Source organism: Hypanus sabinus, chromosome 11 (genome assembly GCF_030144855.1).
Source record: "Hypanus sabinus isolate sHypSab1 chromosome 11, sHypSab1.hap1, whole genome shotgun sequence".
Lineage (NCBI taxonomy): Eukaryota > Metazoa > Chordata > Chondrichthyes > Myliobatiformes > Dasyatidae > Hypanus > Hypanus sabinus.
The window spans coordinates 56,559,796-56,574,116 of record NC_082716.1 but is presented as its reverse complement, the minus strand read 5'-3'; the positions used below and the strand labels follow the sequence as shown (position 1 = coordinate 56,574,116).

Below are 14,321 nucleotides of genomic sequence, written 5' to 3'. Positions count from 1 at the left end.
ATTTCTAATTTCCTGTTTAATGCCATCCCCAACTTCACTACTACTGTTAGGTGGCCTGTACACAACTCCCACCAGTGAATTCTGCCCCTTAGTGTTATGCAGTTCTACCCATATCGGTTCCACATCCTCCAGGCTAATGTCCTTCCTTTCTATTGCGTTAATCTCCTCCCTGACCAGCAATGCTACCCCACCTCCTTTTCTTTTCTGTCTATCCCTGCTGAATATTGAATATCCCTGGATGCTGAGCTCCTATCCTTCATCACCCTGGAGCCATGTCTCTGTGATCCCAACTATATCATATACATTAATAAATTTCTGCACATTCAATTCATCCACCTTGTTTTGAATGCTCCTTGCATTGACACACAAAGCCTTCAGGCTTGTTTTTACAACACTCTTAGCCCTTATACAATTATGTTGAAAAGTGGCTCTTTTTGCTTTTTGCCCTGGATTTGCCTGTCTGCCACTTTTACTTTTCACCTTACAACTTTTTGCTTCTACCCTCATTTTACACCCCTCTGTCTCTCTGCACTTGTTCACATCCCCCTGCCACATTAGTTTAAAGCCTCCTGAACAGCAGTAGCAAACGCTCCCCCTAGGACATTGGTTCCAGTCCAGCCCAGGTGCAGACCATCCTGTTTATACCAGTCCCACCTCCCCCAGTACTGGTTCCAATGCCCCAATGTTTTTTCAACACAAACAGTCAACTGATGTTATTTAAAAACTGTTTGTTCTAACTACGGTGTAGTGTCTAACGGTCACACAAGTGCACATGACTGAAACTAGTTTGAAACTGTTTGGCAATTAATTCCCAATTAAGTGGTACAGTGTATCAAATAAATGAAGAGAAAGACAGTTATTTTCTCAATTAGTTCTTGTTCTTTAAGAGTTGTCCCAAATAAGTGGCTAACCCAATTAACCAATGGCCCAAATAACTGGAACCCACTGTAATTTCTGTTGCATTTTCTAACCACAACATAAAACATTCACCCTCAGGTAGCAAAATTCATGATCAGTATACTTATGACCCAGAAAACTACTTCCTGCAATCTGAGATCAAAACAAAATTATATCAACTGAGGGGAAAAATTCCTCTCAAATGTAGATTGAGCATTATCACATCCATTACTATAACCTTCTGTTTCATTAACATATAGAACTGAATATTAGTTAAGGATGAATAACTTGGAGAGGCCAGGGAGTATTTCTTTTCTTTCTTTTCTTTTCAAACCTTTTTATTATTATTATTATTCAAAAATACACAGGTACATCAAAGTAGCAACACTTACAATGCCTCAAAAGATTATCTTAAAGATTGAAATTTTTTGTGAATAAAAAAACCTACTAAGCAAGAAAAGTGAGAAAAAAAGAGCCCATTGAGGTACAACCCCGGAGCCATGTGACATATAGAAAGCTTCTAAAAATAAACATCAAACTGCCAACCAGAAGAAAAAATATATCAAAACAAAATTTACACTTAGATTGTGGAGGAAATCTATCAGCTAACTGAAATTATAGTAACGAGCAAATGAGCCCCAACTCTTCTCAAAATCAAATAAAGGTTCAAAGGTTCGACTTCTATTTTTCTCCAAACTGAGACACAGCATCACTTGAGAGAACCGTTGTGACAAAGTAGGAGCTGATATATCCTTCAATTTCAACAAGATGGCCCTCCTAGCTATCAACGTAACAAATGCAATAACATGTTGGTCAGACACAGAAATACCATGGATATTTTGAGGAATTATTCCAAAAAGCACAGTCAATTTATTAGGTTGTAAATTGATTCTGAGTGCTTTAGAAATTGTCGAAAAGACTGACTTCCAGAACGGTTTTAATATAGAACATGACCAGAACATATGTGTCAGTGTAGCTATCTCAGTTTTACATCTCTCACAATACTTGTCAACATTGGGAAATATTTTAGAAAGTCTCTCTTTTGTCCAATGGTAACGATGTACAATTTTAAATTGAATCAGTGAATGACTAGCACAGACCGAGGAAGAATTAACCAACTTCAGAATCCACGTCCAATCCTCCCATATAAAAGTCAAATTGAGTTCTTTCTCCCAATCCTGTTTAATCTTAAGTAAAGGATGCTTATCCCATTGTAATAATAAATTATAAATTCTTTGAATAGAATCTTTCATCAAGGGGTTCATATTCATAATAGTATCTAACAAGTCAGCCTCCAATATATGAAAATTACTTAAATATTTTTGTAAAAAATGTCTAACTTTAAGATATTGTAAGAAGTGTGAATATGAAAGAGAATATTTATCGACTAATTGTTCAAAAGATATCAATCTGCCTTCTTTAAATAAGTCTAAAAAAGACTCAATACCTTTATTTTTCCAAAGTAAAAAAAATTGGATCACTCCAGGAAGGTTTAAAAAGTAATTATGATAAGTTATACTACAAAGTATAAATTTTTTAAGATTAAAAAGTATTTCTTCATTTCAGGCACTCAGAACCAGATGAGTATCACAGACATGATGGAACATTGAACACACTTTATTCGGCACTAAGATAAACCATTTTTTCACAAAATCCATCATTTTTAAGTGCACAAATCCATCATTTTTTTAGGTAAAATTAACTTTGTAGGACAACAGGACAATAATCTATGAGACTGTAGCGATGTGCTACACACAGTGCTGAAATAACCACACTTAGTTGGTAAGTCGTTTCGAGACTAGTTTATTCAAACTTCGCGGCGCTGGCATTTAAATCCCTAGCGCCCACCCTCTCCGGGCGGAAATGAAGTCAGAGGTGCATTACCAAAGTCTCGCCTGCGCAGAAAGTGGGTCGCCACATAACCCCCCCCCCCCCCAGAACCGGCGATACACCCCCCAGTGTCCACAGTCTGGATCAGCCTCTGTTTGGGAGGTCTGCCTCTGTGCCGCGGTGCCTGAACTTCGACCAGCTGCGCCAAGTCCACATGGGCTGGTTTGAGCCGGTCCACCGTGAAAACCTCCTCTTTCCCCCCAATGTCCAGAACGTACGTGGACCCGTTGTTGTTGATCACCTTGAATGGCCCCTCGTACGGCTACTGTAGCAGTGCCCGGTGCCCGCCCCTTCGTACATACACAAACTTACAGTTCTGCAGGTCTTTGGGTACATGAGTTAGGGTCTGTCCGTGCTGTGAAGTTGATACGGGGGCCAGGTTGCCGAGCCTTTCACATAGCCTGTCCAGGACTGCTGCGGGTTCTTCCTCTTGCCCCCTTGGGGCTGATATGAACTCTCCCGGGACAGCCAGGGGCGCGCCGTACACCAACTCAGCCAACGAGGCATGCAGATCTTCTTTGGGTGCTGTACGAGTTCCAAGCAGGACCCAGGGAAGCTCGTCCACCCAGTTAGGTCCTCTCAGGCGGGCCATTGTGCCGACTTCAAGTGACGGTGGAAGCGTTCCACCAGTCTGTCTGACTGTGGGTGGTAGGCAGTAGTGTGGTGTAGCTGCGTTCCCAACAGGCTGGCCACAGCCGACCACAGGCTGGAGGTGAACTGAGCACCTCTGTCGGAGGTAATGTGGGCCAGAACCCCGAAGCGTGTGATGCACCATCAATAACTCTCTGAGATGTGAGGCGAGATATTGGCTTTTATTGACTGGAAGAAAGAACAAGCAGTAATTGACCACCATACTACATTCTGGAGACTGAGGGCAAGGCTCAGGCCTCAATCGCCTTTATACCGGTGTCTGTGGGAGGAGCCACGGTCAGTGGTAGGGGCCACAGGAGCAGTCAGCAGGGGGTGTGTCCAGGCAGGTATATGTAGTTCACCACAGCGTGCTACCCAGGTTGCGATCAGTGCTCGAGCGCAGGAATCGGCAGATGTGTCGGTGAGCGAGACCGCCTTTGGCCACCTCGTGAACCGGTCTACCATAGTTAGGAGGTATCACGCTCCTCGGAACACTGGTAGGGGGCCCACGATATCCACATGAATGTGGTCGAACCTCCGGTGGGTGGGTTCGAACTGCTGCGGCGGGGCTTTAGTGTGCTGCTGCACCTTGGCTGTTTGGCACTGCGCGCACGTTCTGGCCCATTCACTGACCTGCTTGCGAAGTCCGTGCCACGTGAACTTGGTGGAGACCAGCTGGACAGTTGCCCTGATAGATGGGTGTGCCAAACCGTGTGTGGAGTCGAAAACTCGCCGCCTCCAGGCTGCCGGGACGATGGAGCGAGGTTGGCCGGTAGCCACGTCGCACAGGAGGGTTCTCTCACCTGGGCCTGCGGGAAAGTCCTGCAGCTGCAAACCCAAGACTGCGGTCCTGTAGCTGGGCATCTCATCGTCTGCCTGCTGCACCTCCGCCAGTGCTGCATAGTCCACTCCAGGGACAGGGCCTGGTCAGCTGGTCTGGAGAGTGCGTCCGCCATGACGTTGTCCTTCTCCGAGATGCTGGATGTCCATCGTGTACTCAGAGATGGAGGACAGATGTCACTGCTGGCGAGCCGACCAGGGATCGGACACCTTCATGAACGCGAAGGTCAATGGTTTGTGGTCCGTGAATGCGGTGAACGGCCTGCCTTCTAAGAAGTACCTGAAATGCCGGATTGCCAGATACAGTGCCAACAGCTCCCAGTTGAAAGCACTGTACTTGAGTTCGGGTGGTCGTAGGTGTTTGCTGAAGAATGCCAGGGGTTGCCAGCGCCCCTCGATGAGCTGCTCCAGCACCCCACCGACTGTTGTGTCGAATGCGTCCACCATGAGTGTGGTCGGAACGTCAGTTCTGGGGTGCAACAGCATTGTGGCATCTGCCAAGGCTTCCTTGGCTTTAACGAAAGCGGCCGCAGCCTCCTCGTCCCAAGTAATGTCCTTGACTTTACCCGACATTAGGGTGTACAAAGGGCGCATGATACGGGCTGCTGAGGGGAGGAAACGGTGGTAGAAGTTCACCATATCAACAAACTCCTGCAGGCTTTGACTGTGTTGGGCCGGACAAAGTGGCGGATCGCGTCTACCTTGGTGGGCAGAGGTGTTGCCCCATCTTTGGTAATCCTGTTGCCCAGGAAGTCGATGGTATTGAGACCGAACTGGCATTTGGCCGGGTTGATCGTGAGGCCGAAATCATTCAGGCAAGAGTACAGCTGGCGGAGGTGGGACAGATGCTCCTGACGACAAATGCTGGCTATAAGGTGGTCGTCCAAATAGATGAACGCAAAGTCCAGGTCGCGTCCCACCGCGTCCATTAGCCGCTGGAACGTCTGTGCGGCATTCTTCAGGCCGAACGGCATTCAGAGGAACTCAAACAGGCCGAACGGAGTGATGAGTGCTGGTTTGGGGATGTCTTCAGGGTGCACCGGGATTTGATGGTATCCCCGGATGAGGTCTACTTTGGAAAAGATTCTTGCCCCATGCAGGTTTGCTGCAAAGTCCTGTATGTGCGGCACGGGGTAGCGGTCTGCAGTGGTAGCCTCATTCAGTCTGCGGTAGTCGCCGCATGGTCTCCAACCCTCAGCTGCTTTGGGCACCATGTGCAGGGGGAAGCCCATGGGCTGTAGGACCTCTGTACGATCCCCAATTCCTCCATCCTCTTGAACTCCTCCTTTGCCAGGTGGAGCTTTTCTGGGGGAAGCCTTCTTGCGTGGGCGTGGAGGGGTGGTCCCTGGGTCAGAATGTGGTTCTGTACCCCGTGTCTGGGCATGGCTGCCGTGAACTGCGGTGCCAGAATCGATGGAAAGTCCGCCAGGATTCTGGTGAATTCGTTGTCCGACAGCGTGATGGAGTCCAAGTGTGGGGCCGGTAACTTGGCTTCACCCAGGGAGAACGTCTGGAAAGTCTCGGCATGTACCAGTCTTTTCCCTTGCAAGTCGACCAGCAGGCTGTGAGCTCGCAAGAAGTCTGCCCTCAGGAGTGGTTGGGCCATGGTGGCCAGTGTGAAGTCCCACGTGAACCAGCTGGCGCCGAACTGCAGCTGCACTGTGCGATTGCTGTAGGTCCGTATCTTGCTGCCGTTTGTGGCCCTCAGGGTGGGTCCTGGCTTCCTGTTGCGGGTGTCGTACCCCGTCAGGGGCAAGACGCTGATCTCTGCTCCGATGTCAACCAAGGAGCAGCGTCCTGACTGTTTGTCCCAGACGTACAAGAGGCTGTCCTGGTGGCCAGCCACCATAGTCATTAGCGGCAGCTGGCCCTGGCCCTTGCAGGGTGGGCGACAATGGCGGGCTTTTGTGCCCCACTGTTGGTGGTAGAAACACCACTGTTCACTGTCCTCCTCACTCCTGCCTCTGTGTTGTGTGTGCCCCCGTGCCGGGCCTGGTCTGGTCTGCTGTTGGGTATGTGGCCTGGTAATCTGCCCGACGGACGCCACGCTCTCCATCTTGGCTTTCCTCAGCACATCTGCCCGGGCCGCCACCTTCCGGGGGTCGCTGAAATCTGCATCGGCCAGCAGCAAATGTACGTCCTCGGGCAGTTGCTCTAGGAACGCTTGCTCGAACATGAGGCAGGGCTTGTGTCCATCAGCCAGGGACAGCATCTCGTTCATCAATGCTGACGGCAGTCTGTCTCCCAAACCGTCCAGGTGAAGCAGGCGGGCACCTCACTTACGCCGTGAGAGGCCAAAGGTCCCAATGAGCAGCGCTTTGAATGCTTCATATTTGCCTTCTTTCAGGGGCGACTGTATGAAATCTGCAACCTGGGCGGCCGACTCCTGGTCAAGGGTGCTCACCACGTGGTAGTAACGCGTGGAATCAGAGGATATCTGCCGAATCTAGAACTGGGCTTCTGCTTGGCTAAACCACACGCGTGGTCGCAGCGTCCAGAAAGTCGGCAGTTTTAGCGAAACTGCGTGAACAGATGAAGAGTCGGTCATCTTTGGTCCAAATCCCGTTTGGACCGTCGGGGTCACCAATGTAGCGATGTGCTACACACAGCGCTGAAATAGCAACACGCAGTCAGTAAGTCGTTTCGAGACTAGTTTATTCAAACTTCGCGGCGCTGGCATTTAAATCCCTAGCGCCCACCCTCTCCAGGCGGAAATTACATCAGAGGTGCATTACCAAAGTCTCCCCACCCCCCCACCATGCTGGCTATTTGTGAGCCGGTTCGTCTGCGCAGAAAGTGGGTCGCCACAAGTCCTCCATTGTCTCAGGATCTATCATTGTAATCGCTTCCAAACCTGGAAACATTCTTTCCTGCTGGCATGATCTTGGGACCATTTCAAATTCTAATTGCTCTCCCACCACAGTCTGTAAGGAGTTTGTCTGTTCTCCCTGTCACTGTATGGGTTTCCTCCAGGTGCTCTGGTTTCCTCCCACAGTCTATAGTCATATTGGTTGGTAGTTTAATTGGTCATTATAAATTGTCCTATAATTAAGCTAGGGTTAAATCAGGAGTTTGAATAAATAAATACATTAATAAATAATCAATAGTAATTGTCCTAAGCTCAGGGATTGAATTCCTTGTTTTCTCACTTTCTTTAACTTTTACCCCTCTTTCAGATTTTCCTCAGAACCAAGTTCTTCCACCAAATTCTTTTTTACCTATTCTAATACTTCATCTGTGTTTTGGTACTCAATCTTGAAGAGTACTCTTGGGACTTCTTACAATGCTAAAGACAGCAAACAAATAAAATTGGTTGTTGATATTGAATAAATAACCACTTGTATCATATATCAACATATTAACTTGTGGCAGGTTACCAGCAGCCCAAGTTTTCCTCAATTCATGGAAGAAATTACTGCCAAAAACTTTGCTGCTGATTCCTCTTCAGTGATTCCTTGCTCAAATAGAATATAATAGACAAAGACAATAATGGATTTGTTTCTTGTGTCACGCAATCTCTCACTTCCTTGGCTCAGTCAAGTCTTGGGAGACATGCAACAATCAGAAGTACAGAAGTTATTATCTTCAAGATAGGAAACAGGAGAGAAAAGTTATACAATTTCAAGCTGAGCACTTCAATGCTTTTACCTTGCATTTAAGGCAAATAAAATAAGTAATTTGCTACTTTTGAAATTTGTAATGATGATCTTTTACCTGATTAATTTCTAAGTAGTTTTATTATGTTTTGTGTTTTCACAGGCCAGGTCTTTTAGCCCTCCCATTCATTCCTCCAGTCCTCCACCAATAGCTCCTTTAGCTCGAGCAGAAAGCACTTCCTCCATATCTTCAACTAACTCGCTGAGTGCTGCCACCACCCCTACTGTCGGTAAAGTACTATTCTTAGTCTTTCATTAAGTCAGTAAAGCAATAAAGGCTGAAATAAATGGCATTGTTTGAGTTCAAGAAATTCTTTTGGAATTTTTTTTTCCTGGGAATTTCCAGCACCTTCCATCTTTATTTCAATTTTCCACCATCTGCAGGATAGTTGGAGGGTTAAATTTATTCACTTTGGACTGACATGGGCATCGTTTGTCAATCCATGTCTCAATTCCCCATTCCACATACGGCACTCTGACTGACAAGGATCTATTGTGTGGAATGGTAAGAAATATGTTGGTACCGAACAGCTGGGCAGGGCATGCATGGCTACTTGCAAGTCCAATTCGTGTTGATTGAAGGGATCAAGGAAGACTGTGTTGAAGGGTAGACTGATGGAGGCAAAGTGAACCTCAATGAGGTGGCATCCTGAGAAACAATATATGCTGTATGTTCCTGTACGTTCTTCCTCCTGCTCCTTTTCTTCTTCATTAAAAGAGCTGCTACCTGCTCTGTCTTGACCTGCCAAATCTAGCAGCTTTAAGAGAACCATTCTGTTTAAGGGTGCCTTCATGTCTCTCAAGGCACCTGAATTACTTCAGCATGGTGATAGCTTCCTCTCTGGGTCTTTTGGTTGCCAGGTTGCCTAGCTTCATAGTCATGTTGCATCGCAATGGCTATCAGCCAGGATTTAAGAGAATTTCTGAGAAGCCAGACTTTAAGCCTGCTTAGAGATCTGACAAGATCCAGGAAACAGACTGACATAAGACAGAGAATTATGAAAGCACACTAAAAATACTCTGCAGTGCTTAGGCCATTGAATGTTAAGGCAGCAAAATTCCTTCTTGTTGATGGGCAGTTCAGGATAACCTGGAGATATCTTGAGGACAGATGTGTGCAGTCAATGACACCTTGCAATTGTGGGAAGCCAGGCTCCAAACCTGAGGACATGTATGCTCAGTGGTCACATTTGTTGCAGAGTCAATGTGATGGCTACTCTAGAGAACATCTTCAGTAAGTCCCAGTAGGATCCCTAAACAAAGAGGTTGAGGTTAGTATTTATCAATACAACTACTGATAAAACACAGGGCTCAGGTTCAGTGTTCTGAAGGTTTTGTTCCAATGCTCTACAAAGACTTAACCATCTAATATGTTTCCTGAGTACCCTAGACTCTAATGTTTAAATGGTTCATAGTTCAAATTAAATTTATCAACGAAGTACATATATGATGTATGTACTTTTAGATGTTATGCTGAATCTCATATATAACCCTGAGATTCATTTTCTTGTGGGCGTACTCAATAAATCCAATATCTGTAATAGAAGCAATGAAAGACCACACCAACAGGGTGGGCAACCAGTGTGCAAAAGACAACAATCGGGGCAAATATAAAAAGAAAGATAAAGACATAATAATAATAAATAAGCAAAACAATACAGTATTCAGAACATGAGATGAAGTGTCCTTGAAAGTGAGTCCATAGGTTATCCATTGATGGGACAAATGAAGATGAGTGAAGTTATCCCCTCAGGTTCAGGAGCCTGATGGTTGAGGGGTAATAACTGTTCCTGCACCTGTTGGTGTGAGTCCTGAGGCTCCTGTACCTTCTACCTGATGGCAGCAGTGAGAAGAGAACACGACCTGGGTGGTGGGACTTCCTGATGATGGATGCTGCTTTCCTGCAACGCCACTCCATGTAGATGCACTCAGTGGTAAGGAGGGCTTTACTCATGATAGACTGGGCTGTATCCACTACTTTTTATAGGATTTTCCATTCAAGGGCATTGGTGTTTTCATACCAAGCTGTCAATATACTCTCCACAACACATTTATAGAAGTTTGTAAAGTTTTAAATGTCATGCTGAGTCTTCACAAATTCCTAATGAAATAGAGATGCTGCTGTGCTTTCTTTATAAAAGTCTGGGCCCAGGACAAGTCCTCTGCTCAAGGAAATCAGTCTCTGCCTGTAAATCCTGTTTCTCCTCCAGTAAGCTAGACCTCTTTTGCGACCCCCACACTTCATACAATGTTAGGCAAGTGGCACACATTCTGCTGGTTTCCATGGGTTTTTTCTGTTGTCCAAAACTGTCCTTGAGTCTCATAATATTATAGCATTGTCCACACATACTTCTGTGGGAGTGCAGAACTGAAAAGTGCATTGAACAAGGGGACACTTTCAAAGTTTTGACAAATGGTCAACAGACTTTACAAATGAAGCTTACTTTCCAGTAAACTTCGCTCACAAGTTTCACTATCTCCCTTGTGACAGAGACACAAAAGACAGACAGACATACTTTATTGATCCCAAGGGAAATTGGGTTTCGTTACAGCCACACCAACCAAGAATAGTGAAGAAATATAGCAATATAAAACCATAAGTAATTAAATAATAATAAATTAATCATGCCGCACAGCTCAGCTTACACAGCTGACAGGCTGCAGTAATTTTGCCAGATATGCCAGTTATCTTTTCGGTCTATGTCCAACACTTCTGTATCACCAATTTTCTCATTGGCAGGCTGACTCTGGACACTATTTTTATCACACTTTATCAGTAAAAACTATGTTAAAATTTCTGAACCCACTCTCATGAGGAGATGTTATGCAAGGTATGATTTTTTTGTGTAAAATATGGAAGTCAAGGCTCAGCTTTAAAATAACAGCACCTGATCAATTTAACACAATCCTCACACCCACCTCTCTACCCTCATTTTCAAAAATACCAGCTCACAGGGGTCGATATTCCCTCCCCAGAGTTTCCCATGGCAATGTTACAACAGTGATATCTGCATTCACTTTGCTGTTGACATGTTGAGATCGAGATGAGGAGAATGTGATTGAGAGCCAAAAAACTGTCATGAAAAAGTACAACTGATCGAACAAGAATGATCTTCGTATTAGCCATTCTTTGAGTCCGTACAAAAGAGACATTAACATTTTGCTTGCTCCATTGCTTCATTGTACTTTACTGTTACCATTCCACATTCTGTTCTGTTCTGTGTGATTCATTCCAGTTCTAAAAGGTCCCCTTCTGCAGTAATATAAATCTGGGCTCATTCCCTCTTGTCCTTTCATCTTCTGTCCACTAACAAGGATAACCCAGGAGTAGAAATCTACAATAAATGAATGTTATATTTGCAAACTTCATGATACTATTTTTGAGAAATGGGATTGTTTACTGTTTCTGATAATCAAACCCAGATCACAATAGACAAGTGTTAAGTGAGAATACAGCTCTTTCAATTCTAATCCACTGGTGTAATTTACATAGAACATATAAAATAGTACAGCACATTACAGGCCCTTCAGCACACAATGTTGTGCTGACCCTCAAACCCTGCCTCACATATAACCCCCCACCTTAAATTCCTCCATATCCTTGTCTAGTAGTCTCTTAAACTTCACTAGTGTGTCTGCCTCCACCACTGACTCAGGCAGTGCATTCCACACACCAACCACTCTCTGAGTGAAAAACCTTCCTCTAATATCCCCCTTGAAATTCCCTCCCCTTACCTTAAAGCCATGTCCTCTTGTACTGAGCAGTGGTGCCCTGGGGAAGAGGCACTGGCTGTCCACTCTATCTATTCCTCTTAATATCTTGTACACCTCTATCATGTCTCCTCTCATCCTCCTTCTCTCCAAAGAGAAAAGCCCTAGCTCCCTTAATCTCTGATCATAATCCATACTCTCTAAACCAGGCAGCATCCTGGTAAATCTCCTCTGTACCCTTTCCAATGCTTCCACATCCTTCCTGTAGTGAGGCGACCAGAACTGGACACCGTACTCCAAGTGTGGCCTAACTAGAGTTTTATAGAGCTGCATCATTACATCGTGTCTCTTAAACTCTCTCCCTTGACTTATGAAAGCTAACACCCCATAAGCTTTCTTAACTACCCTATCTACCTGTGAGGCAACTTTCAGGGATCTGTGGACATGTACCCCCAGATACCTCTGCTCCTCCACACTACCAAGTATCCTGCCATTTACTTTTTACTCTGCCTTGGAGTTTGTCCTTCCAAAGTGTACCACCTCACACTTCTCCGGGTTGAACTCCATCTGCCACTGGTCAGCCCACTTATGCATCCTATCAATGTCTCTCTGCAATCTTCGACAATCCTCTACACTATCTACAACACCACCAACCTTTGTGTCGTCTGCAATCGTTCCAACCCACCCTTCTACCCCCACATCCAGGTCATTAATAAAAATCACAGAAAGTAGAGGTCCCAGAACAGATCCTTGTGGGACACCACTAGTCACAACCCTCCAATCTGAATGTACTCCCTCCACCACAACCCTCTGCCTTCTGCAGGCAAGCCAATTCTGAAACCACCTGGCCAAACTTCCCTGGATCCCATGCCTTCTGACTTTCTGAATAAGCCTACCATGTGGAACCTCGTCAAATGCCTTATTAAAATCCATTTAGATCACATCCACTGCACTACCCTCATCTATATGCCTGGTCACCTCCTCAAAGAACTCTATCAGACTTGTTAGGCATGATCCGCCCTTCACAAATCCATGCTGACTCTCCCTGATCAGACCATGATTCTCTAAATGCCCATAGATCCTATCTCTAAGAATCTTTTCCAACAGCTTTCCCACCACAGACGTAAGGCTCACTGGTCTATAATTACCCGGACTATCCCTACTACCTTTTTTGAACAAGGGGACAACATTCGCCTCCCTCCAAATCCTCTGGTACTATTCCTGTGGACAATGAGGACATAAAGATCCTAGCCAGAGGCTCAGCAGTCTCTTTCCTCACCTTGTGGAGCAACCTGGGGAATATTCCATCAGGCCCCGGGGACTTATCCGTCCTAATGTATTTTAACAACTCCAACACCTCCTCTCCCTTAATATCAACATGTTCCGGAACATCAACCTCACTCATATTGTCCTCACCATCATCAAGTTCCCTCTCATTGGTGAATACAGAAGAGAAGTATTCATTGGGGACCTCGCTCACTTCCACAGCCTCCAGGCACATCTTCCCACTTTTATCTCTAATCGATCCTACCTTTACTCCTGTCATCCTTTTGTTCTTCACATAATTGAAGAATGCCTTGGGGTTTTCCTTTACCCTACTCGCCAAGGCCTTCTCATGATCCCTTCTTGCTCTTCTCAGCCCCTTCTTAAGCTCCTTTCTTGCTACCCTATATTCCTCAATAGACCCACCTGATCCTTGCTTCCTAAACCTCATGTATGCTGCCTTCTTCCACCTGACTAGGTTTTCCACTTCACTTGTCACCCATGGTTCCTTCACCCTACCATTCTTTATCTTCCTCACCAGGACAAATTTATCCCTAACATCCTGCAAAGTATCCCCAAACATTGACCACATGTCCATAGTACATTTCCCTGCAAAAACATCATCCCAATTCACACCCGCAAGGTTTAGTCTTATAGCCTCTAATTTGCCCTTCCCCAATTAAAAATTTTCCTGTCCTCTCTGATTCTATCCTTTTCCATGATAATGCTAAAGGTCAGGGAGCGGTGATCACTGTCCCCCAGATGCTCACCCACTGACAGATCTGTGACCTGACCCGGTTCATTATCTAATACTAGATCTAGTATGGCATTCCCCCTATTTCTTCTTCAGTTCTCCAGAAAATCCTGTGGACCTTCTAAAAAGATTCATCAGTTGTACAAAGTTCAAAGGAAAAGTATAATCAAAATACATATATGTCACCATATACAACCTTGAGATTCATTTCCTTGCTGGCATTCAGAGTAAATACAAAGAAACGTGATGCAATGAGGCAGCATGGTAGCGCAGTGGTTAGCATAATGCTTTACAGTATAGATGCAGGTTCAATTCCCAATTCTGTCTGTCAGGAGTTTGTATATTGTGAATCTATAGGTGTCTTCCAGGTGCTTCTGGTTTCCTCCCACGTTCCAAAGGTATACGGGTTAGTAGGTTAATTGGACATTATCCTGTGATTAAGCCAGGATTAGATTGGGTGAATGCTGGGCAACATGGCTTGAAAGGCCAGAAGGGCCCATCCCACAACACCAACATGTAAAAGATAACCAACTTTGCAAATACAAAAAGAGAACAAAATAATAATAAATAAATAGATAGATAGATAGATAAATAAATAAGCAATTATTATCACGAATATGAGATGAAGGGTCCTTGGAGAGTGAGTTCATAGGTTGTGGAAACAGTTCAGTGATGGGGTG

The 14,321-nt window shown here is 45.2% G+C and overlaps 1 protein-coding gene across 3 annotated transcripts in view; it reads left to right on the top strand.

Moving 5' to 3' along the window:
• Positions 1-14,321, top strand: part of sgip1a (SH3GL interacting endocytic adaptor 1a) — a 197,606-nt gene that overhangs the window by 123,647 nt on the left and 59,638 nt on the right. For all 3 annotated transcript variants that reach the window (XM_059984381.1, XM_059984380.1, XM_059984379.1), the window contains one exon: positions 8,017-8,143. In XM_059984381.1, the coding sequence (XP_059840364.1) occupies positions 8,017-8,143 (127 nt within the window). The remainder of the gene's footprint in view (positions 1-8,016; positions 8,144-14,321) is intronic.